The sequence below is a fragment of the Pezoporus wallicus genome, unplaced genomic scaffold (genome assembly GCF_028554395.1).
Source record: "Pezoporus wallicus isolate ANWC-B61680 ecotype Strahan unplaced genomic scaffold, APGP_CSIRO_Pwel_v1 scaffold_7392, whole genome shotgun sequence".
Taxonomy (NCBI): domain Eukaryota; kingdom Metazoa; phylum Chordata; class Aves; order Psittaciformes; family Psittacidae; genus Pezoporus; species Pezoporus wallicus.
Window position 1 is genome coordinate 612,138 of NW_026639923.1, and position 24,863 is coordinate 637,000.

Genomic DNA, 24,863 nt, shown 5'->3' on the forward strand with positions numbered 1-24,863 from the left:
TACGTACAGAAGGCTTTGAGGACAAAGAACACTGCCTGCTACTGCTTGAGAGAAGACATGTTAACAATCCCAAATCCTAAAAGTACATCCCTGTCCGGTTATGGTAGAGAGTTCACACGTAGCTGAAGTACTCAGCTTCTGTCCCCCTCTCAAGAGCCGCAATTTCCTTGTCTGCTTTGATTTCTTTGCAAGCAGTCAGCAGAGGGGAAGGAAGGAACCCACACTGCTACACAAAAGGCAAAAGCAAGCTCATTTTGGCAAAGGAAAGTAACACTCGCTGAGTACTTTGCTAATCCCTTGCCCACTAACTGTTACCCAAGACTTACGAAAAGGCACATTACAACCCTAAAAATAGTCTGCAGTACTGCTCAGCCTTGGAAAGCCCTAGCCAGGGTCAGGGCAGTTAAGGATTTATTCCACAGCTGCCAAAGAGACAACCAGTCCTTGGAGTGTATCATAAGAGGTGCACTGATGAAAGGGGAGGAGAAAAAAACCCAACAAAACACCAACCAAAACCTGTTATCCAGCAGAAGGGAATTAATCTTTCCAAATCATTTATATTTACAGCAGTATCTGGCAAAAATAATCATGAACCTTCACTATTAGAGCAGTACCCTCAGCCCCAGACTGAAGAGAAGCAAGAACTGAGAGTGATGCCTTCCAGCTGAAAACATTAAGGCTGCTCACAGAGTGGGGCTACCATACCCTACAGGGGCTTCCCCCCAGCCTGGCAGGATCCTTGCTTTAGATAAGGTAAAAAAGTATAAAAACCCCAAGGTTATTGCTACTCTGCCAAGGAAATACGACAATCTATAGGAGAGAAAGAAAGTAACAAACCTTCCTTCTTTAAAGAACACCCCCACAAGCTTATCAGCCAGTATGGGCTACAGACACCAAAGCACTAGAGGTGTACAAACAAGAGTCTCTAGCAATTCCTCCTTCATTCTAGCCTTCTTCCTGCATCAACTACTTGTCTTCCCTGGAAAGGCACTTTCTATATTCTACATGCTTATGCAGGGAAACACTTCCAGTTTTCCATTGCAACAAACAGAGCAGTCCCACAAATACACAACATTCAGAAGGAATTTTAATTAACAAAGTGGTCCAGGAAAGGGAAGGGAGAACCCCCCCAAAACAGGCCATTGCATTTGAAAGGTTGCATGTCAGTCACTAGGTATGCCTGCAAGCCCATGCACAGGAAACCATTTGGACCTTTGTCAGTGCAGAACGGAGTCTCAGCTTCCAGAACCACTTCTCTACTCCTTCCTTATATAAGCTAAATATTATATACATATATAAAAAAAATACAAACTTGAGTTTGTTATAAAGTGGCTTCTCTCTCTCCCCCTCCTATGCTTGCTTGGCACATGAACGCATGCAAAGCTAGTAGGCTCTGAGGGCTGCACAGACAGCAGGTTTTGGCAACAGAAAAAAATAAACACAGCTAAAATAGATAAGCAAGATTAAAAGCCACTGAATTGAAAACCATGTATTTTTCCAATCGTATAGAATTAGAACTACAGCTACGACTTAAAACAGTAAGAGTCTGTCATCCTCTCTCCCAGCTCATGTCAAAGTTCATAGCAGCATAACACGAGATTCCTCAAGAAACATCAAGCCAGTGTTCTCTGCTTCAGGAGTGAGTTCACAGGTCCGGGTTTAGTCTGTCCGAAGGATCATGGGGGGATGCTCACTGTCTTCATCCAATCTAAGCGAGTTGGTGTCATCTTCCAGGCAAGCTCCACCCACAGCACCCAGGTCATCTGTATAGGCTGCAGAGAAAGGAACAAGTTGGGGGAAATCAGCAGCACAAACTAAGGCTTGGATCCAAAGTGAATGATTAGAGTTGGAGTACCAGACATGACTTGTAACAGTTTGACTGCCACCCTATGTTTGCTTTTATCATGACTGTGCTTTCCCAAGCCAAAACTGGTTCATGATCAAAATTAAACTACTCTGTATGTGTGCAACGTGTTTTTCTTACTCTCCACTCACACATTACAGCTGCTACTGCAACTAACCTGAGTGCCACACACAGATGGTAAAAGCTCCACTGACTTGGAGAGCTGCAGTATTAACCAAAGTTCTCATCCTCTTGATTTAACAAAGCAGCAAATTAGGCTAAAGGGTCACTGTTCCCATAAAGGAACAACAGGAACACTTAATCTTTTCAAATAAAGAAAAAGGTGGAAGGGGTCTATAATTCAGATGCTTTGCATAAGGTCTGGGTGCAAAATTCCTGTATGAAGTAATCATGTTGGGGCATCTCAAGAACTATTTGGCAAGTACTGCAACTACCACTACAGTTATCACCCACAGTCCAAATCAAAGTTCTATCCAGGAAGTAGAAAGCTGACTGATCCATCTATAAAGGGCTACTGTACATCACAAGTGCTCTTTTCCTACTGCTCACCAATGCTCCACATCAGACACAGTTATGATGTGTTGAAGTAGACGAGCTCAGGCAGCCATCTAGAATGAAGCAATACACAGAGGTGCTCGCTGCCCCGTTTCAAGCCTTCTCCTTACCATGCCTTGTGGGTGAGGAAGGCACATATGTACCTTTAGTCACAGCGGCACTGTACGTCTGTGCTACCAGCGGCCGGTCGTGGGATGCAGACTCAAGGATTTCATTGGCTGGCTCCATGCTGCCATCAAGCCTGCCAAGCAGAGAGAGGTTAGCTGCAGAGGTGATCTGCTAGGGCATGATACTGCTTCAGTTGACAGCTACACAAGAATCTCTCATTAGATGTGCAAAAACACCCATATATAACATGCAACAGGAGAAACCTGGTCTCTCCGTTCCAGAGGCCTGTCAAGAAGGCATCTGACAACACTTCGTATTTAACACTGAAGACTTACCAGTGACATGCTTGCCTCTGACACAGCATCAGGATCTGAATCCCAGTAGCTGATGGTAGGGGTCAAAAAGGACTCAGAACTATAGGGTGTGATTAGAATAAAATAGCCCCTGTACCAATCAGCGATGTTACAGATTGTCACTTGATCTCTGTCCACAACAGAGGTGGTTCCTTCATACACATACACTAGAAAACCCTCTAGTGAAGGTGTTAGAGCATTTCACACATTAACTTGATAAAAGCTTCCCTCTACGAGACTTCATGTCATCTCTAAGTGAAACCAGAGATCATACATTAAACTGCTCAGATGAATGTGTGATTTTTGACCAGTATTAGACTGACCAAAGCTGCAAACCTGAATTATCATCATGAGTTATTGGCTTTAATTCTACAATTGATCATGTAAGTAACCCAACTATATTACCCTACCATCTCCTGCCAAACCTTGTAAGAAACATCTCCCAGACATGTTCTAAAGTATTGCTATAGAATTTTCGTTGGCTGGCCTATATGCAAGGAGGTTTATAAGGTTAGCAGTAGAGAGAAGACAGATAGTTTCTTAGGCCAGATTCCCCTCTAAGAAGTCACAGTTACATCTCCTTCTCATGTGTGTAACCACTTCATTTATTGATGAAGAGGATGGAGTCAGTAGTTTCAAGTTCTTGTTTAAGTAACTCAACTCAAACTGCCAAGTAAGGGGAAACAGGATCACAGAGCTAACAGCGATTGATCCTTCAATGCAATCAGACAGTGTTAAGTTTCTGCTGGTAAAGCGGTGCTTAGTGTAGCAGACACTAGGAGTGAAGGCTCAGGGGGATTCTGAAGTTACTCATTCATGTCAGAGGTCTGGAAAGATTAAAGAAATGAGCTGTTCCAAGAACAGAACTCAGTTAATGTGGACTTACTTGTGCTGCTTCATTAGCGTGCACTCTCCTCCTTCTTGGGGGTCTAGGTTGTACATGTAGAGATATCCGTCAGCAGCTCCCACCAATAAACGAGGGATCTTCTGGATTCTAGAAAGGTTCAAGGGAGAGCAACAGACAAGTAAGAACTTCAGAAAGCACACTCTGCTCCCCTCCCATGATTTTAAGTCATTATTTTCCACTCTCTTGCTTTTAGACAGAGAAAACTGGTAACAGACAGAGCACCTAGGACAGAGCTGCACATAAGAGAGGCATCACCACATTCTGGGGCTAACAGGACTCAAGCATCTTATACAACCCAGTACAACAGATTCAGAAGTTACCATCCCGTTATCCAGCTTTGTGCAACTCCAGAGACAAATATTCCAATGGGAAGCATTTACTTATTTCAGAGATGTTACAAGCCTTAATCACTGCTTAAAGGGTGCTTTGAGCTCAGAGAAGTGAGAGCGCAGCCATGAAGTTAATTTAGCATAAAACCAATAAACCCCCCCACAAAATAAGTTTACTACCACTCAGCTTATTGCTTTTGTAGCTGTGCCAAATAGGACCTGCCTTTGTTGAAAACAGAATACAGATTTAATTGAGTCCTCAAAATTAACTTTAATGAGTGCTATGCTGTTTTAGAGATAAGAATAATACGAACTTGCATTCAAAGACTTCTTTAATGGTTGGTCTGGAGTGCCTGATTTTGCAGTTTGCTAACACAAGACACAGCATCCACCCCCTCAGCACAAATGGAAGCAACTGCTGTAAGCCTATGGGTTTGTTCTCAACATTCTTCTTTCAGTATTAAAAGACATCTTTACGCAACACTTAGTCTAGTCACATCCATATATTATGCCTTTTCCTCCTCCCATCACAGGGCTGTGAGGTGTTAGCTCTAATACACTGCTCTTAAACTGGAAGGGGTTTTGAAATGATTACAGGTGATCCATAGCTCCATGTACTACCCACTCTGCTGGAGATAAGGTTATGTTCTGCAGCATCAGCTTCTACACAGCCAAGCACCCAGAAGGGTGGTGAATTCAGGTTCCATTTCTTTACTCACGTGGCAAGTGCACAGATGTTTTTGTGCCCGCAGAATGGCAGGCGGACTGTAGCAAAGGCTCTACCCTGGTTGAACATCTCTGTTACTTGAGAGGGCAGATAGCTCGTGGAGGCCATCAGCACTTTTCCAAAGTAACCTGTCCAGGTCGTAGGCTCTTCCTGAGGTCTGCAAGTCAGAAGGAAAACTTTGTGTTCACATTAAACACTATAAAACATCTCTGTTTCTAAGGATATTAAGCAGCTATTTGTTTCTCTTCAGAAATAACAAACACCCTTGAGAACTCTAATGCACTCCATTTATGCTACCAGGGCACAATGTGTCCTACAGTAACCTCAGCCTCTTATTTAAGCATGTTTGATTGTAAACTGACCCTTCTGGTTATAAAACTGCATTTCATAAGGGTCATTATACAAGAGCAAGATCTACTGGAAAGTGCTACACTTCAAGGTATTACTCACCTGTTTATCACTAAGCAAATCACTGTTTCCAACAAATGCCACAGAAACATAAGACGGACTGTCCTCTCATATCAAACAGGAACATTTTACAACCTGGTGCCTTTTAAAGCCCTATTAGCAGGTGGAAAGCGTATGGATTATGAGCTGAGGTGAAACACCAATGTAACCAAAAGGAAGAACTGCTTCGTATTCCTCTGCCAAGGAATGGCCAATTTCTCTTCAGCAGAAATTCTCTTCTGTTCACTGGGAGAACAGTACCACAGCTCAACTACAGTTGCTAATGCATAAGTGACTTCGTATGCCCTTTACTTTAGGGAAGCATTCAGAAGAAGTGTGTCCACACTCATTGTGTTGTGTGTAAGGATTTTTATAGCCTTTTCCTTACAAAATCTAAGGCATCTCTGAAACTTACTTTTCTTTCACAGTCTCAAGTTTGAAGATATGCACCGTCTCTGTGTTACTGGATGCAGACAGAAACATGCCATCCATGCTGAAAGCCAGCGAACAGATGCTCACACACCTGGGGAGGGGGGGATGAAAACCAAAGCATTGTATCTTTGACACTCTAATACTCTACCAACTGGTGTAAGAAGAAAGCTAGTGTTTACTAACTCCCGGGAATTGACTTAAATGAGACTATGACTTCCCCATTTTGGTAGGTAGGAGTCTTTCTGCACATTCACCCCTAAGGTGCTTCATTATGTTCACAAAAGCCATACTGCGAGCTAGGAGGAACTGCAGCTGTATGGTAGACTCACCTGCTGCTCTTCTCCTGTCAGTGATGGCAGGTGACTCACAATTAAACCAAAGTATGTGGCTTAATAATTAAGCAGATTTCTCAGTCACCACTGCTTCACAAATAAGAAAAAAGAACATTTCCATAATAAGCATTTTGAATTCTCTGATATCTTCTTAAAGCACTTCAAGAGCCAGATCCCCATTAATGATGTTCTCTGATGTATATCAGGTATGGGGTCAATTAGTAACAATATGAACTAAGTCTTACCTCTGTATAAAGTACAGTAGAGCTACAAAGTTACTACCACCACAAATCATAGTACCATTTCACACTGGCTAGCAAAGATCACAGGGATTTAGAAGAGAGTGAGAACATTAGATGTGCTACCTCCAATTGCTGTAAGAATACAATACAGCTCGCAAAAGGTGATTCACTTTAAACAAGTTCCCTCACCAGTAAGTTTTTAAAAGACAGAGGAAGTACAGTCCTGACAGGATTGTTTTGTGGAACACTCAAGTCCAAAGGGGTGAAACTGAATGACATTCAAGCCAAAACTGTAGTAAGTGTACAGGCAGGGATGAATGAAAACTGAAATAGGCAAAAATCAGGATGTCAGCTCAGCTGCAGAACATACTGGAGGTCTGCCACAAGGAATGAGCTCCAGATAATTAGCTCAGCTGAACTTTACCTCTTCACTCCCCTTCGGAATTCAAAGAGTTTCTGCCCTTCTGGAATGGAAAACACTCTAATTACTGTCCCCTGTAAAGACAAAAAAAACATATTTCATTTCAAGTTCATTCACAGTGTATTAGCTCTAGGGAGCAGGGCACAACTACAAGCAGCAAACCACTTTGCTGTTAACTTACTGCTGTCGATGCACACCACATGCTAGCATGAAATATTTATGGAGCTTGTTCGTAGGATGTGTTTGAAGATTAGAGAAACAACAAGAGGTGGGAGCTACTAATGTAGAGAACAAGCTATGCCTCAAACAAGCCCTTCTTATCATATTTGATCATGAGAATAACACCATTAGACAAGTACAAGTACAGTCACCTGGATGCCTTTGTGCCTTTATCAGATGCAATCAGTTACACCTTTATATTCTAAGCCTATTACTCAAAGAGCAGAAGCTTCAGAGTTTCTATTTTATATAATGTAGATTGACAATTTCTCATTGTGTGCCAAAGACCAACAAGACATTTCTCTCTATTTCGACTCGGTCTTGTTTTCATTAGGAAGACAGCATCAAACCAAGACAACTGATTTCTAATAAGCATCTTGCACTGAAGGGAGAAAGAGAGGATTGTCCTGATTACAGCCAGATTAAAATGTGTTTATTTAAATAATCTTATTATCATCCAGCATTTCACAGCATGGAAAGTGTGTCAAATATCATTAACAGCTCTTAACTAAGATTTGCCATTGTAACTGTAAGCCTTCTTTTTTGGCACTTGTGGATGGAATTGTGCGTGGTTAAACCTACTGAAAATGCTTCAAAGCAAGTTTTGTTTTTATCACTGCTGACAAGCCAAGAAAAAGCCACTTTACCTTTTCTGATGCAGTGGCAAGTTTAGTACCACTCGCGTCAAATGCCAAAGCAGCCAAGGGACTATCGTGAGCTGGGATCATATTAGCAGCTCTCTGCAGGAGTAAATCAATAAAATATAACCTTAGGACAGTACAGGTTAAAAGCAGCTTGAGACTGCATATTTAATAGCATTCAAGGCAAATATGGGTCTCACTTTATGGAAAAGAGCTTCAGTGTTTGTTTTACTATCTGCTAAGTACATAGAAGCATGTGCATAGAGAGTACAAGCAGTAGAAGGATACTTAAAAGGCAATTCAAATAGAAATTGCTTTACTCATGTGCCCAACTCTACTCACCCTATCTAATATTAGCATCTATTTTCCTTGCCAGCGTCCTGCGAAGCCTTGCTATAAGACACACTGCAAACTGATGCAGGGGAACCTGAATGGCTAGTAATTCCTCTTTGAGCATGTAGTGATTTCCCCAAACTGCATCATTAGAGGTGGAAAGGGCATTCACAAAGATCCTTACCAGATTGATCGTATCAAAGACTTGTACTTCTCCAATAGTTGCACTTCCTGGATAGGCCAGGTAGCAGTTATCATTGTTTATTGATAAAGCACACAGCCCTAGAAGGGATGCAGGAACAGAATCAGAGAGGGGTAAATTCCAAGACGTAGGCAGCAAAACTTCCTGGTTCTGCATTTGAATATTAAATGAATAACTCAAGTTATCCTCATAAGGTATCAGAAGAATCAGAACAAAGATAAATAATCTCAGAGTCAACCTGCAACATATTCAACTATTTATTTAAAGCTTTGATATATGATAAATGAGAAAAGGAAGCTACAACTGATTAAGCAGTAGAATTTTCCATGTCTGTCATGACTCCTAAAGCATTAACTTGGCAAAGCCTTTAACTAAGTGCTAGCAAAATCCTGTTTGTAGTTCTACTGCTTCTTTTTAACATTTTAACACATCAGCTCTAGGAGGTTAAAATACTGGGAGGATGCAGTTTAAGGCAGAGCCTGCTATTTGTTCTTAAAAGCCTCACCTGGATTAAACAGGTAGGCTTTAAGACAGCACTCGTGTATTTAATTGTTACTTTTATTTGAAAGTGGAATTACCAATGCTACAGTTCCCTGTAGGAAACATCCTATGTTGACACAGAATGCACTTTCCAGAGTTATACTGGCTTCTAAGAACACGCTTACCTGCAGGATTGGGAGGTGTCTCCCTGATTGTATGTAGTACCTTCATGTCTCGTATGTTGTGTATATAAAGAGACTCTTCCAGACATACTATCAGCCTCTAGATGTGGGAAAGAGGATGAAATGCTGGAGTTTATATTACTTTATCAATCCTAAAAGAAAATGTATCCAAAAATGCAGTAGGTACCTTCCAATAGAGAAAAAGTTACACCCACCAGATGGGAAGAAACAAGTATGACACAAGACACACAAGATACACCTCTTGACAAGGCTTCAAGAGTGCAGTACTAACTTGGTCACTTGAACTGACCAGGGCACTTGACTTCTCTCAGCCACACTAGTGCAGATTGATTTAAGTGAAAATGATTTATATTCCTAGTTTAATACATTACTAGTTTAAGGCAGCAAGCCAGAAGCCTTCATTTAAAGCTATTTAATTCTTATTCTGTACCTACCCTTATGTATTTCCCCTCCTCCAAGAGCCAAATTCACATGTGGGAATAATTTTCTGCTTTGGGTAAGCAGAAAAAAAACCCATACAAGATCTTTTTTAACCATTTATTAGTTAAACCATTTGTGAGGGGCTTTAAGTTAACATCTCATTTACACTTCCATAGACTACATCTGGATAACTAACTAGATGTTACTCATTTAATGCTACCTCACTATGTCAGATACCAAATTAGCCACTGTTCCCCTTAAACAGGAATCCCATCCTCCCACATCTGAAATTTGAGGGCAGATATGGATACTATGAAGATGTTCTTTAGATGCCATTCTCTATTTTGAATGAGCTGTTTGAAGACAGACAGATCTGTATTTGCAGACTAATGTATTAGTAATGATTTAGTAATACAGCAAACTATGGTTCCTGGTACTATACTCTAGAATTTCACTAGTTCAGTGATTTTATTTATGTTTAAATAATTCAGCAAACTCTAAAGACAGAAGAAGTGAACACATAACTTTAAATTTAGGCCTGAACCAAAACTGTTAGTGTCCCATTTAGGACACAGGATGATTCACACTGGGAGGGACCTCAGGTGGTCTCTAGCCCAACCTCCTACTCAGTGCATGCCCACCTTACTCAGGGCATTTTCCCAAGTAAATACATACACATAGAACCAAAACTACTTAAATAGGAGCACCAAGATGCCATACAGAAGCTACAGTTGCAAAAGCGCAAGTTAATGTCAAACAGCAATTCTGCTACCAAAGCAAAGAACATCAATCAACAGACATGCCAGAATAGGAGCCACAAACCCCCTCCCATGTTTTCATCTGGTCAAAATTACTACTCACCTGTCTATTGAGTTTGACAGCCAAGATGGTGTTGGAGTAACTGTAGTTGCAAATCTCTGTCCCCTTCTTAAAGTGACAAACTTTGAGCTTGCGTGGAGCTTTAAGGCTAACTATGGCCACCAGACTACTGGAGAAGAGCCTCTCCACAATGCACACATCTTCTGTGTCAGCTGAGGAATCACAATAGCAAGGGGAAAACACAGGGAGATTTCAGGGAAGATGAATTATGCACTTCAACAGGAAATACTGTCTAAGACAATACAGTCTAACACAGCAAACATTCTACCACAGCAGCTCAGAGTTGAGGTGGGGTGCAGGACAGGCTTATAAAGAAGAACATCTATAGTGAATGATGATTTACAAAGGTTTCCTCCCCCCACCCCATGATTTCATGCCAGTTTATGCTTCAGAACAAAGCACCTACTGCTCCTAGCCAAGATCCAACAGGAAAAAATCCCAGAGATGCAAAAAAGCTGTCAAATTCCAGTATTTTCCAATCTTCTCTTACCTCTGCAGAAATCCAGGAAAGCAAAGGTGTTACTTGTGCTTCAGGGTTTTTTGGTGTGTGTGTTTCATTTTTAAAGCTATACTATACTTTAGATTTTTGATGACCAAACACCTTGGAGTTTCTACACACCTCTTGTCTTCTTGTACTCAAAGAAGCTGGTAAACCCATTTGCTATAAGACTGCTTCAGTCTCTTACCAGCATTTTTACACAAACTACCTCTTACCTGACAGTCCCTAAAAGCAATTTATACAAAAGGAATCACCCAAGCCCAGCATGTCTGCACAGCCAGAAAACAGCATTACTTTTGTCAAGTGTTCTACTACGGGGCACTGGAGGCAAAGGAGGAACACAAGTCACCATTCAAAGTGTGGAGAAGACAGCAGGAGGGAGGGGAGTCCAGGATTTCTGGCAAAGCAGCACTTTTAGAGCATTCAATTATAGTACAGTATTGGATTATAGTACAGTAGGAGTGCATGTCCCACCACCAGTCGCTCTGGCATGTCTGCTTCCCCCTCTCATCACCTGAAGCTCCTCTCCAAAAGCCCCAGGGACACAGTGGACAGTCTTCACAGCAGGAGAAAGCTGGAGAGAGCATTATCGCACTCTGCAGCTCTCTCTCAGCTACTGGCTATACCTACCCCTCTATTACAGAACTGAATCAAGACAAATGACTTGAGCCTTTGGCCTTCATCCACCAAAACAACCAGTTTGCCTAAATCAGTATCTGGATTAGCTCAATGCAAACCATAAAACTACCATAAAAAACAGAGCAAGCTTATTTCTTAAGGCTTCTGTTTTGGCCAAGAGACACATTAAATAATTAGTTGGCACTGTTCTCATCACCAGTGACAGAAATTCCCTGAAGAAAGTCCTGTCCAGCATTCTCAGGGCATGACAAAGTCACTGCTGTGTGACGTATCTGCTTTGAAAGTGGCTTTTTCTGGGCAGTTATTTCAAGAAGAACAGAAAACATTTAATGCTCTATGTTCTTCTGAGAGAGAGAAATAGTCTCCTCATGGAAAAGGAGCAGGCTTATGCTAAGCATCTGCAGCATTCTATGCTACATAATTGACTTTTATCTAAATCTCCTATTTAATATGGTACTTTTCCAGAGGAGACAAAACAGCTTACTGAGGCTTTGAAAATTCAATTTCCTCATCCAACAGGGATAATGCATTTTAGCAATGACTTTGTTTTCAAGGAACTGTTTTCCATTTTGCTGATGCCACACACAACACATGAATAACAGAAATATGCTTCAATTAGCTGACTTTCAAACACAGAGAACCGTGTTCTTTGAATCAGACCAGTAACACAGAAGGTTCTCAGATGTTTTACAGTATAGGTTATCTTTCCATGGAAGCCTGGAGTCCTTCATAATGAAGGCATCTCTTGTAAAGAGTTAGAAGAGCAGCACACAGACACCAAGAAACCACAGTCTGACTGTTCCCTGCTCCTGGGTGAGCACAGTTTCTTTCCTGTTCAAGGGAAACTGTGTGTTAAGACACAGCTCCTGTGCTTTATTACTCTCCCAGGCAGGAGAACTGGTATTTAAGAGGAATAGCAGCAGATTCAGATGGAAAAGCGCTGTCCTACGCTGCACTGATGGGAAGTGTAGGCAGCAGGGAAGGCACACAGGGAAGAGCACTGTCAAGAACTAAGCAGTCACAGAGAAAACACTTTCAACAAGGAAAATGCTCAAGAACTAAGCAGTCACAGAGAAAACACTTTCAACAAGGAAAATGCTCAAGAACTAAGCAGTCACAGAGAAAACACTTTCAACAAGGAAAATGCTTAAGAATGTATAGACTATCCTTCACTCTCACAACTATAATACAGATAGTTACCTTTAGAGAAAGGCTTAGTGATGAGCTTTTAATTTAAATTAACTCCAAATACAGGGTGCACCTCTGTTCCTTTGTGTTCCCTAACAGGAAGAGGTGATAATCTCTTTACAACTGCCAAAACATGTATGCTCCCTCACAAGCAACCATTCAAGCAGAGTACCAGGCTATACTGCACATCCTACCTTCAGCTGACCTGAAGTAATGATATGTTCAGAAACACTAGTTGAGTCCTACAGCAATGCTGCTAGTCACAGGGGTTTCTCTATTTGTATTTTCTCCTTTATGCTACACAACTGAGCCTTGCCAGAAGCTCCAACTCAAAATACAGTAAGAACAAAAAGAACTGCAGAACAATGTACATATCAGCAGTGAGGGGAAAACAAGCAAATACATAACAAGATTACAGACAGCATCATAAACACAAGCATGTAGCATCACAGACCAGAGCTGGTTAGAACCAGCCAGATTATGATCAGCTGTGCTTTCATTCCATTTTTAACCCAAGAACACAAAGCACATTATCAGCATTTATTAAGCCTTAAAGCACCCTTCAATCTAATACTTATTTTCTCAGGGGGATCAAGACCAAGCACAGTTAGGCGATTTTGTACAGAGTCACAGTAGAAGTCAGTGATTGGCAGCAAAGAAACCTCCCAGTCTGTTCAGTTGACCTTTCAAACACAAGAGAGCTGGGGAATATTCTGTAGTTTACTTTAAACACCTACATGAGAACTTGCAGATCATGCTTACAGAAGAGAGGGAGGAGACCTTAAAAGTGCTCACTCAAATCAAGGCAAAGCCTTAAACTAAACTGGGAGGAGGTGGCACATGTCTGGGAGACCTCAAAGATACCTTTCCTTGCAAAAAGGGGGTACCAACAGACAGGAAGCCCTCCATGGTTTGCAAGCCCAAGGCTGAAAACCATTTAACTACATACAAAACCAAATATGAAGGTCTCAAATATTTAGATTTGCTGCAGATATTGCATACCCCATGAGCAAAGTTTGCCTTACACAGGTCAAACTGTCAGAGTTTCTGCTAAATGTTAGCTCACACTGTGCTCTGTATTTACAGACTTAACACTCATGGAAGAAACTCAACAATATTCATGAGGTTAAGCCAACACAGGCATCCCAGAACAGTCTTCAGACAAGACTGGAACCAGATGGTCTAAATGCCAATCCCAGCTGCTTTATCAGTTCATGTCAAGGTTTTCTGAGCAAGGCACTTGATCCAACCTGTATTTTTAATTTCAAGGACTACCTAAAAGCAGCAGTCCCATGCAGTTCAGTCCAGGCTCTTTCAATGTTTACTCAGTGTCTCGTGTAACAGGAGTCATCTTCACTGGGTCCCGTGAGGTGGTATCAGTCGAGATATTTTAAGTGCCTCACATACTACAGAGGTCAGGTACCAACTCAACGGCATAAAATGGCATTCAAGCCACCCATTAACCAGTACAACCAGATCACGACTCAAACAGGCAAAGGTAGCTGCAACACAGCTTAACTTGACCACAGGTGCCTAATTTGAACCTCACAATTACTTCTCTCCATTGACTGTATACAGAATGGGGCTGCCACCACAGGTAATAGGTGATCTGAATCATACACCATTTTCAAACTTAAGATGCCACAGGGTCAGGTCACTTAGGGAACAGAGGCTGAATTCTCTTGTATAGCATGGCACACCAGGATCCAACCATAAGTGCTGACGTCATAGCTACTGGTACCATTTGTTCACATGGAGTTTACACACAGCACTCATAGTTTACTTCTTAGCATCTCAAAAAAGGGAAGTCCTGGCAAAACAAGGGATACCACTTCTCCTCTCCCCAGGCTTCCCTCTGTTTCACCTCATATCCTACTCAACTGTGATGAGTACTGAGAGGTTACGGGAATTTGGATTACTCATCTTTTTGGACAAGTAAATCTGCAACTATCATGTTAAAGAAGTATTTGTCTAACAGCAAATATTAGGATTAAGGATAATCAAGGCTTTGTTTGCTTATGTGATGAAAGTGTATTAGTGGTTGCCTGCCCTAATAGCCAATATAAAGACCCAAAAGGCACACTTCTCACACAAGTATTTTAAATGCCACACTGCTATATAACCTGGCTATGGGACACAGCATGAGAAAAGCAAAGAGCTCACCTCATGGCTAATATCAAATTTGACAACATACAGCTAAATTTAAATACAGAACACTGAAACATGGTTTTACCCTGCCAGCATTCAATCATTTTGTGTGGTATTTCATCATACACTTAAAGGTTCCTTTTATGTCAACCAACCTGTGAAAAAATGAAAGGTGTCCTGTTCTTCCCAAATTAAGCCAATTGAGGGGATAAAAAGAGAAAAAGAAAATAAGATACTCACTGCATTCATAGATCTGCTCTAATTTGTCCACAGAAGAAAGGGAGAAGAATTTGTAGCCTGATTTACTGCCAACTGCAAGAGATCTGGAAAAGAAACAAGCCAGTCAGGAACATCAATTAAATCTGTGATTACCCTTGGACAGATTCTTATCCTATTCTAAAACTCCACTTGGGTTAGTTCAGCAAGCATAGCAATAAAAAGGTTGACCAAAAAAGCCTTGAAAGACACAAGCAGCTTCCTCAGCTCTGAAAATACCCAGTAGCTTCAGAATTACCCCAGGTGTGCAATCCTGCTTCATATTTAATGGAATAAGAGTTCACAGCTTAACATAAGCCTGCTGCCCAATTCATACCAGTGCCTTCTCCATACAGCCTAAAAGCTTTAGTGTGGAGGAAAGATGATGACTTGAATAATGTAATGCAAACCCATTACATCATTGGCTCATCATTAGAGGTGACCTCAAAGACCTTTTACACCGGGCTGTCTGGGAATTTTTGCTCCTGACACTGTAACCTGCCCCAAGCACCCCAAAAAGAGCTTTCATATTAAAACCAATAATAAAAAGGAATTAGAGACTGCCAACTTTAATTTTCTCTGGTTTTATTTGACAATACTCTAGCACCTCCAAAGCACACTGGCAGGTCTCAGCCTTACAAATACTTAAGCTGAATCTTTGATCAGAGGCACCCTCTTAAAAATGCTATTCACTGACGTTAAACAGATTTTAACAATAGCAGAACATTCAAAACCTGACTATGAACCCTTCTTTCCTCCATAACTCATTTTCCACACTTAGCTCACAGACTATTTAATTGCTTTTCCAGTCAGAGTCAAAGACAGGTCTTCAATTTTATGCTAGAAAAACCTTTAGGCTTGTCTTGCAGGTCTTTACACATCAAGGCAGCAGACAATGGCATGTTCTTATTTTCCTCTCCCCATGCAGAGGATTATTTTTACACCACAGAAGAAGAAAATTAACAGTCAATACACTTGTGCAGAAGTGTTTCACTGCGCTTATAGCTCATCTATTTCTTCCTGCCAGGATACATGAAGTAAAACTAATTCAATCCCGATAAATGTACTTCGATCTGCCAAGCTGTGGCAAGTCGTTCACTACAAGGCTCAAACCCAACCCTGCCAAAATGCCCTTCTGAACTCAGTAAGATGATTCTCTACTTCAGATGCACTGACAATTAGTTCTGCATTTAGAACACAACACAGATTCCTTTGTTCTTTCTGTATTCTCCTCTCATGGCTCCAAAGTGAGCCCCTTTTTAAATTTCTGGGTACCTAGAAGATTAAAAATTGCTCCTCACATGGCCTTCCCTCTGAAATAAAGATCCCAAGCTATAAAATCAACCTCTCTATGATGGTAGGACCTTCTCTTCTAGACAAAAAAATACAACTGGCGCAGTCCAGCTAAGAAACTGTATTTGAGAAGGTTTAAATCTTCAAATTACAATATGCAACATCCAGGCAAGAGAAGAAAACCTCCTCAGATTCAATAACCAAGGTATTAAAAAACCATATTAGGCTTAGAGACAGAGAAGTTTTCATTCCTGCTCCTCTAAGTCACCTTTCGAATACTGAACTTCGTTTTACTTCAGACAAATTTGGTACATTCAGCAGATTCTATTTGATGAGCTGCCAAAGATGCTTCACTGTTTTTCCTCACCTACTTCTGTACAGCTCAATGGAAATCCAAATTCTGTAGAAAACTATGAAACCGAAAAAAGCCTTTTTCCAAGGTCATCTACTGCTTCCCTCAGAAGAAAGTTTAACAAAGGATGGCATTACAACTGTCACTTCACAAAGGTAAACAAGCACTCAACCACGTTAAAAATAAATGGGAGTCACAAGACTCTTTGCAATATAAACGAGCTACAAAAGACATGGGATGATTTCCTCACTGAGAATGCCACGCAGCAGCTCTGCCTGCAAGTGTTATTACGAGGCAGAATTGAATCCTGTGTTGTACTTACAGCTTTAAACACAGCAATATTGCTGTATCACTCTTGTCCTGACAGCACCACTGAAACCAGTGAGGAAGCCCTGTTTTCTTGTTCTTACTGACTACCTACAGCTCATTTAAATAAGCTTCAGACACTGGTGAAAGCGAGTTGCATACATGATAAGAATTATTAGCCTGAGTAGAAGCAAAAAAAACAGCAGCACAGAATGGACCTTTACAGCCATGTCAACTGCTTTTTGTTACTTCTTTCAGGATCAAGGTGATGAAGTCCCAGATCATTTGGCTGCACAGACCTGCTCAAGTCACTATAATTAAACCCATTACAGTACACAGGCATAAGTGCAAAACAACCCATTTTTCTTCTAGAACAGCATTCTTGGTCTTGGAGGGCTTTTCTTCAATGTACTCTCAAATTACTTCTTATGAAACGACTGGAAAAAGGCTTTTTATATGTAATAGGAGAACTCGGTAGGCTGAGTTAGACCAGCACAACCATAGTGATTTAAATCCCTCATCTTCCCCTGCACTGATATTACACTTAAGCCTTTAAGATGCCTGATAGCTATCTACATGACCAAACCCACAAAACAAGTATCTAGCCAAAATTATCTCACCTCTAAAAAAAATGTGTAACCATATGGGGGAAGAAATATGATCAATAGGCCATTCACTTACTGCTCAAACAGATAGGGACCAACAAAAAGCTACTGTGGTTTACCAGAAGCTCCTTGGACAATGCGAGTGTTATGTTTTCTTACCACCAATTTTCAGCAGCTGATGAGAGACTGAAATTGAAAAGAAAGTATCAAAAATTTCACCTTTTTTCTATGCTACACACAGGTGTTTTTTTAGCTCTGCTGTGTGGAGCCTCTATTACACACCTCAGATTGTAGACTTTTGAGTAATTTCATCATCAACGTTGTCTACTCAGTACAAAATGACCAATATGGCCGGGACTTCTGCAATTGCGTTCACCCCCTTCTTTCAAAGATAATACTGCAGCCTGATCCAAGACTACATAAATCTTGAGAGCATTTTCAAGAGTGGCTGTCATAAATAATTAAAACTAACCTCATCAAGCAAACGGTGGTATGAGATAGTTCACACGCTCGTTTCAAGATGCTGACATTCACTGTAAGGGCACTCACCTAGAGTGGGAAATCAGCTGGTTCAATCTCTGGCTCTTTAGAAACAAGTTTTTTCAGATGGGTTAGAATCATAAAGGTTTTCCTTTTGCTTCCTTAATATACATACAGAAGGAAGAAAACCAGTTTTTCCCTTTCTGTACCATAGAAGACAAACTATTACTCAGAAATATTCTACATGAATCAGGAAGATCCTACTAAGGGCATCTCTCTCAAAGATCAAAAATCAATTGCAGCTGCAGTATAAACAGAAGCCATTCCTTTTTTAAATAACTGCTTAATTAAACCTACCTTCATTATGATACAGTCTCATTATACCAATGCTCCATTTCAAAACCAATGTAAATTTCCAAAGGCAAAACTTTTTGCGAACAAAGGCTTATGATGAGGGGTGGAACAATAAAAGAAATCAATGAAATGACATTAAGAATTACTAAGGAAACTTACTTTGCTTTATTTCCCCCTCCCAAATGTCTGCCAAAAGCAAAGCTGTAACATCTCACAGACATGGTTTAATCAAAAGGTCAAGAACATCATTATTTTGGGCAAGATCTAGACAAAAAACTCCTATGTTCAACAGATTTGTCAGCAACACACTGACAACTCACAGGAGATTTTTCTGTTTTAAAAGAAAACCAACACAAACTGAAATCTGCTGCAGCAAAAGGAGACCACGCTTGCTCCTCACTTAACATGCAGCAATAGCCTGGGACAACAAAGCTCATAATCCAAGAAATATTAGTACTCTCAGGCCAAACTTCCATCTACATAGTTGCCTGCTGAGGAACAGTTCCTCTGGCAAGCCCACCTCAGCTGCTACCTCCACTGCAACACCAGCAAGTGCACGGCTTACAATTCCTTCTCTCTGCTATCCTTCCTGAGCACAACAGCTACGTGATCCCTCTCTCCTTCCTTTTGGTGTGCCCAGCTTTAAAGCCTGCAAGCTCTCCTGGCCTCAAGGATCATGGGTGAATAACACATGAACCTAGAAACAAAGTGAGAGGGGTGAATGCTCAGCAGCTAACCCCTGTTCGTTTCACCCCAAGCTTTTTACTAGAGATACAAACATCGCGTGGTAAGGGAACTAGAACTTCTGCAACATGAAGCATGCTATACAACTTTAAAGCTGTAAGCATTTGCTCAGAACACAGAACAAAACTGATTTACTTGGAAAAAATAAGGTAGAATTAGATCAGAAATAACATATATGGACTGATACCTGTCAGACATAACTCCACACATACACAAAAGCAGAGGCTAAAGGCAACCCTGCAAATAAGGCATACATCAGTGTTTCACTGCAAGTCCAAACGCAAGGCTCCCTTTTGTCCTTTCATCAGGAATCTGTTTTCAAAACTACAGCAATTATTTTGTTTCCATGTGCATTCACAATTTATTAGTCTCTTGACTTGCATTATTTCACAAGCAGGTTTGGGGGTTTTCTGCAAATTGAATCTGAACACCATACAAATCAAGTTTTTCCAAAGGCATTTCTCTGGGAATATTTGTGTAACAACATAGAGACTGAAAGTTTTACCTACTTTATAGGCAGATATAAGCTTTGAGACCTTGAAGTTATCCTTAACAGAAGTTACAAGCTTCTATTACATTACTTATTTTCCTTATGGGTTTTAGAGCTTGTAGGAGTTTAAGGTGAGTTTGTTTTCCAATAAATGTATCTGTGCTCAGTTTTAGCAGGTCTCCCAGAAGTAATACAAAGAGCATTCAAGCTTAAGCTGTACTTCTTACCAAGCATCTATTGTTAAAGGCTTCCAACTGCTAAAACACTGAGATCACCCACAACCTTCCACTGCATGGTTTTGCTGGCACCCAAATTCAGAGCAGTTACTTCACTTTCATCTGCAAGCTGAAGCTTCTTCCAGACAGTGCCAGTCACAACGAGTTGTGCAATGATTGATTCACTGGGGAAAAGGGCTAGGACCAAACCAAGCACATTAAAACATCTTCTGAAAATGACCTTCTCTATGTTTCTACTTAATGAAAACATATCATATCAAAGAGAAGCCACAAACCGACTGCTTCTCCTGCATTATAGCTGGAGTGTTTTCAGGCAGAGTTCCAGTTCCAGCCAATAATTCAAAGCTCCCATGTAAATAAACCTTAAGGCAATACGGAATAAAGAGGCAAGACAGCACTTGCAATAACGTAGATACTATTTCCAAGAGACAGTGTCACTACATAAAGCATCCATGAATGAATATTAATAAGGAAAAGTTAAGCCTGGGAAAAACAAAACAGCTAAAAACTAGGGGAAAAGCAACAGCAACTCTTATGTTGACAACATTCTTCTCACTACCACCAATCCAATTTCCCAAGACTAAAAGCCACCATGAAGCTCACGTCCTTCCTACAAGAGACAATAATTAATTACCAATCCTTCATAAACCCAACGACATATTAGCTCAATACCTATTTTTACCAGCAACAAGTACAAGGCCATTGGCACTGCTGCCTAAGTAAGCAAAACACACTTGAGCCTGAGCGTAACCAGCACCTTGTTAAGTTGAAGGTAAAAGCTTTAAATGCAATAACAACAATGCACCCGGGTCATTTGTGTTTTGGTTTTGTCTGTCAGCAATTCCTCTAATTACTGAAGCACACCTTAAAGCATGATGTGAGCTCTACTGACTATGAGAAAACATAAACAAAGCTTGTCTTTCATATACTGGCTGAGAGAATATGCATGTGTTTACCTTGTCTGCCTGGAGAAAGACTTGTTACTTGTAATTTAAGGTGAAAATAAGTAAGCTTTCTGAGGCCTAGCATGGAAAGCAATTAATTCCTGGTAAGTTCTTTGCAGTCTTGTCACTTGGTGAGTAGTGATCTTCTAGATACAACAGTATACTAATAAACAAGAAGTCCACTTCTTGCTTCTCTATTCAAGCAAGCAACTAAGAGAGATCATGGGTGGGGAAAAAAGAATAAACTTCAGTTTAAACAACTTACACAGTCACCAAGTTCCACACAGTTTAAGAACTACAACGTAATGCGGTTATTCGGGTCACTTACCACATCAGACAAGTGTTTGAGTAAGAAGCTGCTCACTAAGATGTCTGCAAGACTTGTTTTATTCTTACTACTTTCCTTACAGAGATTTCTTTGAGCCACTATTAGAAAGAAGGGATACTTATTTGACACCAGCCAGCCAGTTCATTTGTCTCAAAGTGAGTAGCCTTTTAAATTATTCTCCTGATTTTGAGACAAAAACATGGACAGGAACCTTTTCACATTTATGACATTTCTATGATGGGAATCTGAAAATGCAGAAGTATTCAAAAGTGACACAAAAGACCTACTATCCCAAGACTTTGAACTGCAAAGATCTATATGGGCCAGGTCTGGATCACATAAAGAGACAGCACCAAAAATCCCATCAGCTAATCACCAAGTTATTTACATATACAAATAATATTTAATAAGATCTGCCTGCACAATGGGCATGCGAATGCTGAATAAATAAAGTAATCAGCTGCAGCACAGAAATCAAAGAATACTCTTGGATATTTACAAAAATTAAATGGAAAAGGTGACATACAAAGTTGAGGAAAGAAATCGTTATCCAGTTGTTCCTTTCCCCCTCCCTTAAAAAGCAATCACACTTGTCCTTGAGGAAGGATTTCAAGCTGCACAAGCCAAAGAGCTTATACAAATAAACTTATTACATTTACTTTCTTTTTACTTCTGTCTCGGGTTTGTTCTCAAGTCAAGCCTGCAGCTCTTCTGTTCTATAGAAGTACTTGGGGTTCTTTTGTCACAACTCAGTGATCTTTCAATACACACAGCTCTCCACAAAGCTAAGGTGCACTGAAAATAGGCAACTGCTTTAGAGAAGGAGAAATACTAAAACTTTCAGATCACAGTGTTGGACAGCACATTTGAACTTCAAAACCTCATATAATAACTTTCATGAACTGCAAAAAAAAAGGTGAGAGATTTCCTCGTTTTATGACTTGTTTTAGCTAGTAACAGGTAAAAAATGGATGGTATCTAAGCAAAACATGGGCTTGTTTTATATGCACAATGGCAGAGTGACCTCTATATGGTACTTGATGAAAAAAACCTCAAAAGTAGTTGCAGAAGTCTTTGGCTGGAATCAATATATGGATAATGGTTTACTTACAAACACACACAAGACTACTGCTTCCCCCCCATCCTTTATCATAAGTTATTTACTGTCAAAGTGTCTTGTCTCAAGTCTATCCAGCTCCACTTGTTCGTCTCTTCACCTCAACAAAACCTACAAAAGCAAACAGAATATTTCCTTCTGTGATGTGACCTTCCTCCTCGATCTTGGCAGCCACCACAACCAACCTTCTCACCTTCACAATCCCCATATAACACAGTACATCCTGAAGACAGTCAAGAGATCTCTCTTGTGAGGACAAGATATCGCTTCTTGTAAAGCCAATGAGTTGTTAAAAGAAGAAATCACCACCACACACATGGATTATGCTCTGTGATGCCAACCTGAGATCATTTCCTCTTACTCACTTCCTAAAACAAAACTCCTCCTTTCTCAAGTACAAGTTCTTTCGGTTATTGACCCCCAGTTTCATCTCTCAGGTATTTAAAATGGTCAAATCCTTCTTTAAAGGATCTTCAGGGCTCCAGTTCCAACTATAAGTGATTTCTTGAACTGAAAAGCAACGAGTTTTAATACCTCATTTAAAATTAATGTGCTAATTAAGCTAAATACGCCGCTACAGTTAAATGACTTCCAAGACGCGCAGCATAAATGAGCTGAAACACAAATAAGTACAATTTCAAGGACTACAGGAGAAGGGCTTCTTTTTCAAAGCCAAAACAAGCACAGGCTCATAAAAATATCTTTAAACATACCCCATTCCTGGCAGTGTTCAAGGCCAGGCTGGATAGGGGCTTGGAGCAACCTGCTCTAGTGGAAGGTGTCCCTGCCCGTGGGATGGGGTTGGGACTGGATGAGCTTTAAGGTCCCTTCAACCCAAACCATGCTATGATTCTATACCGCATCAACCCAGACAACAGGAGAAAATAAAATAAGCTGTACGAAAAGACAATTATAATAAACCTTCAGATGAAATCTCTGCACCTCCTGGAAGACTTGGGTCTTAATGCCTGGGTCCTTCTAAAAGCTTGGGCACCATTAAGGAGAATCAGCCCTCCCTCCCTTCCTTCCCAAAGCAACAGCGAGCAATGCCTCTCACGCACAAGAAGAAAGTGCAAGGAAAAGGCAACATGCTCCGGCAGCCCATTACCCCTCTGCGAGCGCCGCCTCGCACCCCTCAGCTCCACACCCAGGGACGAGGGGGACTGCTGCTGCCGCCACCCCTCCTCGCTACAGCGGGACCCGCTCTGTGGCGGCGACGGCAGAGGCTGCTGGAAGGGGAAGCACCAGAGGGGGGGACCCCACCAGGACCCGCTCCCCCTCAGGGCCGGGTTCCCCCTCCACCTCGGGCCCGGGCGCCGCCCCCTTACGTGTTGTCCTGGTTGAAGTTGGCGAAGAGCAGATGGCCGCTGCCGGCCTCGCCGCTCTGACTGGCCAAGTTCATGGCGGGCCGGCCCTCGCCACCCCCGTCCGGCGGGGGGGAAGGCCTCCACCAAGCAGCGGACCCTCAACCCCGGCAGCCCCAGGCCCCGCCGCGGCCCCGCGGCCTCTTCATCCCCGCCGGCCCCTTGTTTACGCTGCGGGCAGGCGGGCGAAGCGGCCCTTGCACATGCGCAGTCCCGCTAAGCAGGGCCCGCAGGGGTCGGCGGCTGGATGGGAGACTCATAGTCGCGCCCCAACACGGGCTTGTCCCCGCTGTCCACACCCAGGATGGCCGTGACAGTGTCGTCGTCCCCGCGGACCCTCCGTGGTCAAACAGCACGGTTCCTCGCTGCCGGCGCCTCTGCAGTGCTGCTTCGTGCCACCCGAGGTCCCCACGACGCAGCAGACGGGGCAGCGGGCTCTGCTCCGGGGCAGCGGGCTCTGCTCCTGGGCACACTGCGGAGGGCAGTGGCTTTGTGCCCTGGGGTGAAGATGCTCTGGGGGTCCCCAGCCTGCAGGACAGGGCAGGAGACCATGTCAGAGCAAGGGGAGTCACGGGCTGAGATACAGGGAGCAGCTAGTCAGGAGAGAATATAAATTACAGGCAAAATAAGGCAACTGAACAGGGAATGTCTGGAAAGTGGAACAAAATCAAGGACTTGGCCCTGAAAAGTTATCCCGGGTTTGTGCCTCTGGAGACAGCTTGCCCAGGAGGGCTCATGAGTGATGGAGCCATCTCCCCACGATGTATAAGGGATTCTCTGGGCTCCGCCACGCTGCTGGCAAAGGGGCTCCCAAGGGGCCCTGCCCCAGCTCCCTGCTGTCCTACGTCCATCCTGCCATGGCCCATGGTCACCCCTGAGCCGGTCCTGGCACCCACATTGCTCACCTCTGCCTCCAGCTGCTACCAACCCACCCATGTGCCCTGTGACTCCTATTACTCATGTAAAGCCTCTCACACAGGGAGGTTTTTCCTGCAGGAACCCCCCCTCCCTGTGGAAATGCAGTTACACCGTGCCCTGCCAGAGTCCAGCACTACTGTTGTAGCACCCAAAGGTGCTGGGACCCACACAGAGACATGTCTCCGCTACGGGATTCCTGCATGGTCTGGGATCTGCACAGTTTGGGGAGGAAGCAGCCCTGGCCTTCATGACCCATTCCTCCTCTAAAGGAAAACTCTGGTTTGGAGACATTAATAAAAGGTCAATGCATTCAGTGTATTCCTGAGTATTGGAAACGCTCCTTAATATCATTATAATTACTCAGATCTTTGCAAGAAGATGGGGAGAGCACCAGGGATGGGGGAGGAAAGAAAACCAAGGTGCTCTTATGGGCAGCAATACATGAGAGGAGCTGCCATGAGAAAGGGTACGTGTCCCAATGGGGCATAGGTGATGTGAGCATGGACATC

General features: G+C 42.1%; 1 protein-coding gene across 2 annotated transcripts; it reads right to left on the reverse strand.

Moving 5' to 3' along the window:
* Positions 1 to 1,065: 1,065 nt before the first annotated feature.
* On the reverse strand, positions 1,066 to 23,639 carry WIPI2 (WD repeat domain, phosphoinositide interacting 2). 2 transcript variants are annotated; one of them, XM_057416839.1, is made up of 12 exons: positions 23,401 to 23,639; positions 14,809 to 14,891; positions 10,077 to 10,246; positions 8,778 to 8,874; positions 8,095 to 8,192; positions 7,584 to 7,676; positions 6,721 to 6,791; positions 5,706 to 5,813; positions 4,836 to 5,000; positions 3,767 to 3,874; positions 2,563 to 2,660; positions 1,066 to 1,772 (listed from the first exon to the last, which is right to left on the reverse strand). In XM_057416839.1, the coding sequence occupies exons 1-12, from the start codon at positions 23,472 to 23,474 to the stop codon at positions 1,660 to 1,662; spliced, it is 1,278 nt and encodes a 425-aa protein (XP_057272822.1). In that variant the 5' UTR covers positions 23,475 to 23,639; the 3' UTR covers positions 1,066 to 1,659. The 2 variants fall into 2 exon arrangements, with proteins under 2 accessions (XP_057272822.1, XP_057272821.1); XM_057416838.1 differs by having other exon boundaries at positions 2,530 to 2,660.
* Positions 23,640 to 24,863: the final 1,224 nt, after the last annotated feature.

Coding starts and splice junctions, on each gene's coding strand:
- WIPI2 (XM_057416838.1), bottom strand. CDS start 23,474: ATGAACTTGGCCAGTCAGAGCGGCGAGGCCGGCAGCGGCCATCTGCTC. Junction 7,677..8,094: donor TCTTTGATACGATCAATCTG/GTAAGGATCTTT, acceptor TTACTCCTGCAG/AGAGCTGCTAATATGATCCC. Junction 2,661..3,766: donor ACGCTAATGAAGCAGCACAA/GTAAGTCCACAT, acceptor TCTGCTTGGCAG/GCTTGATGGCAGCATGGAGC.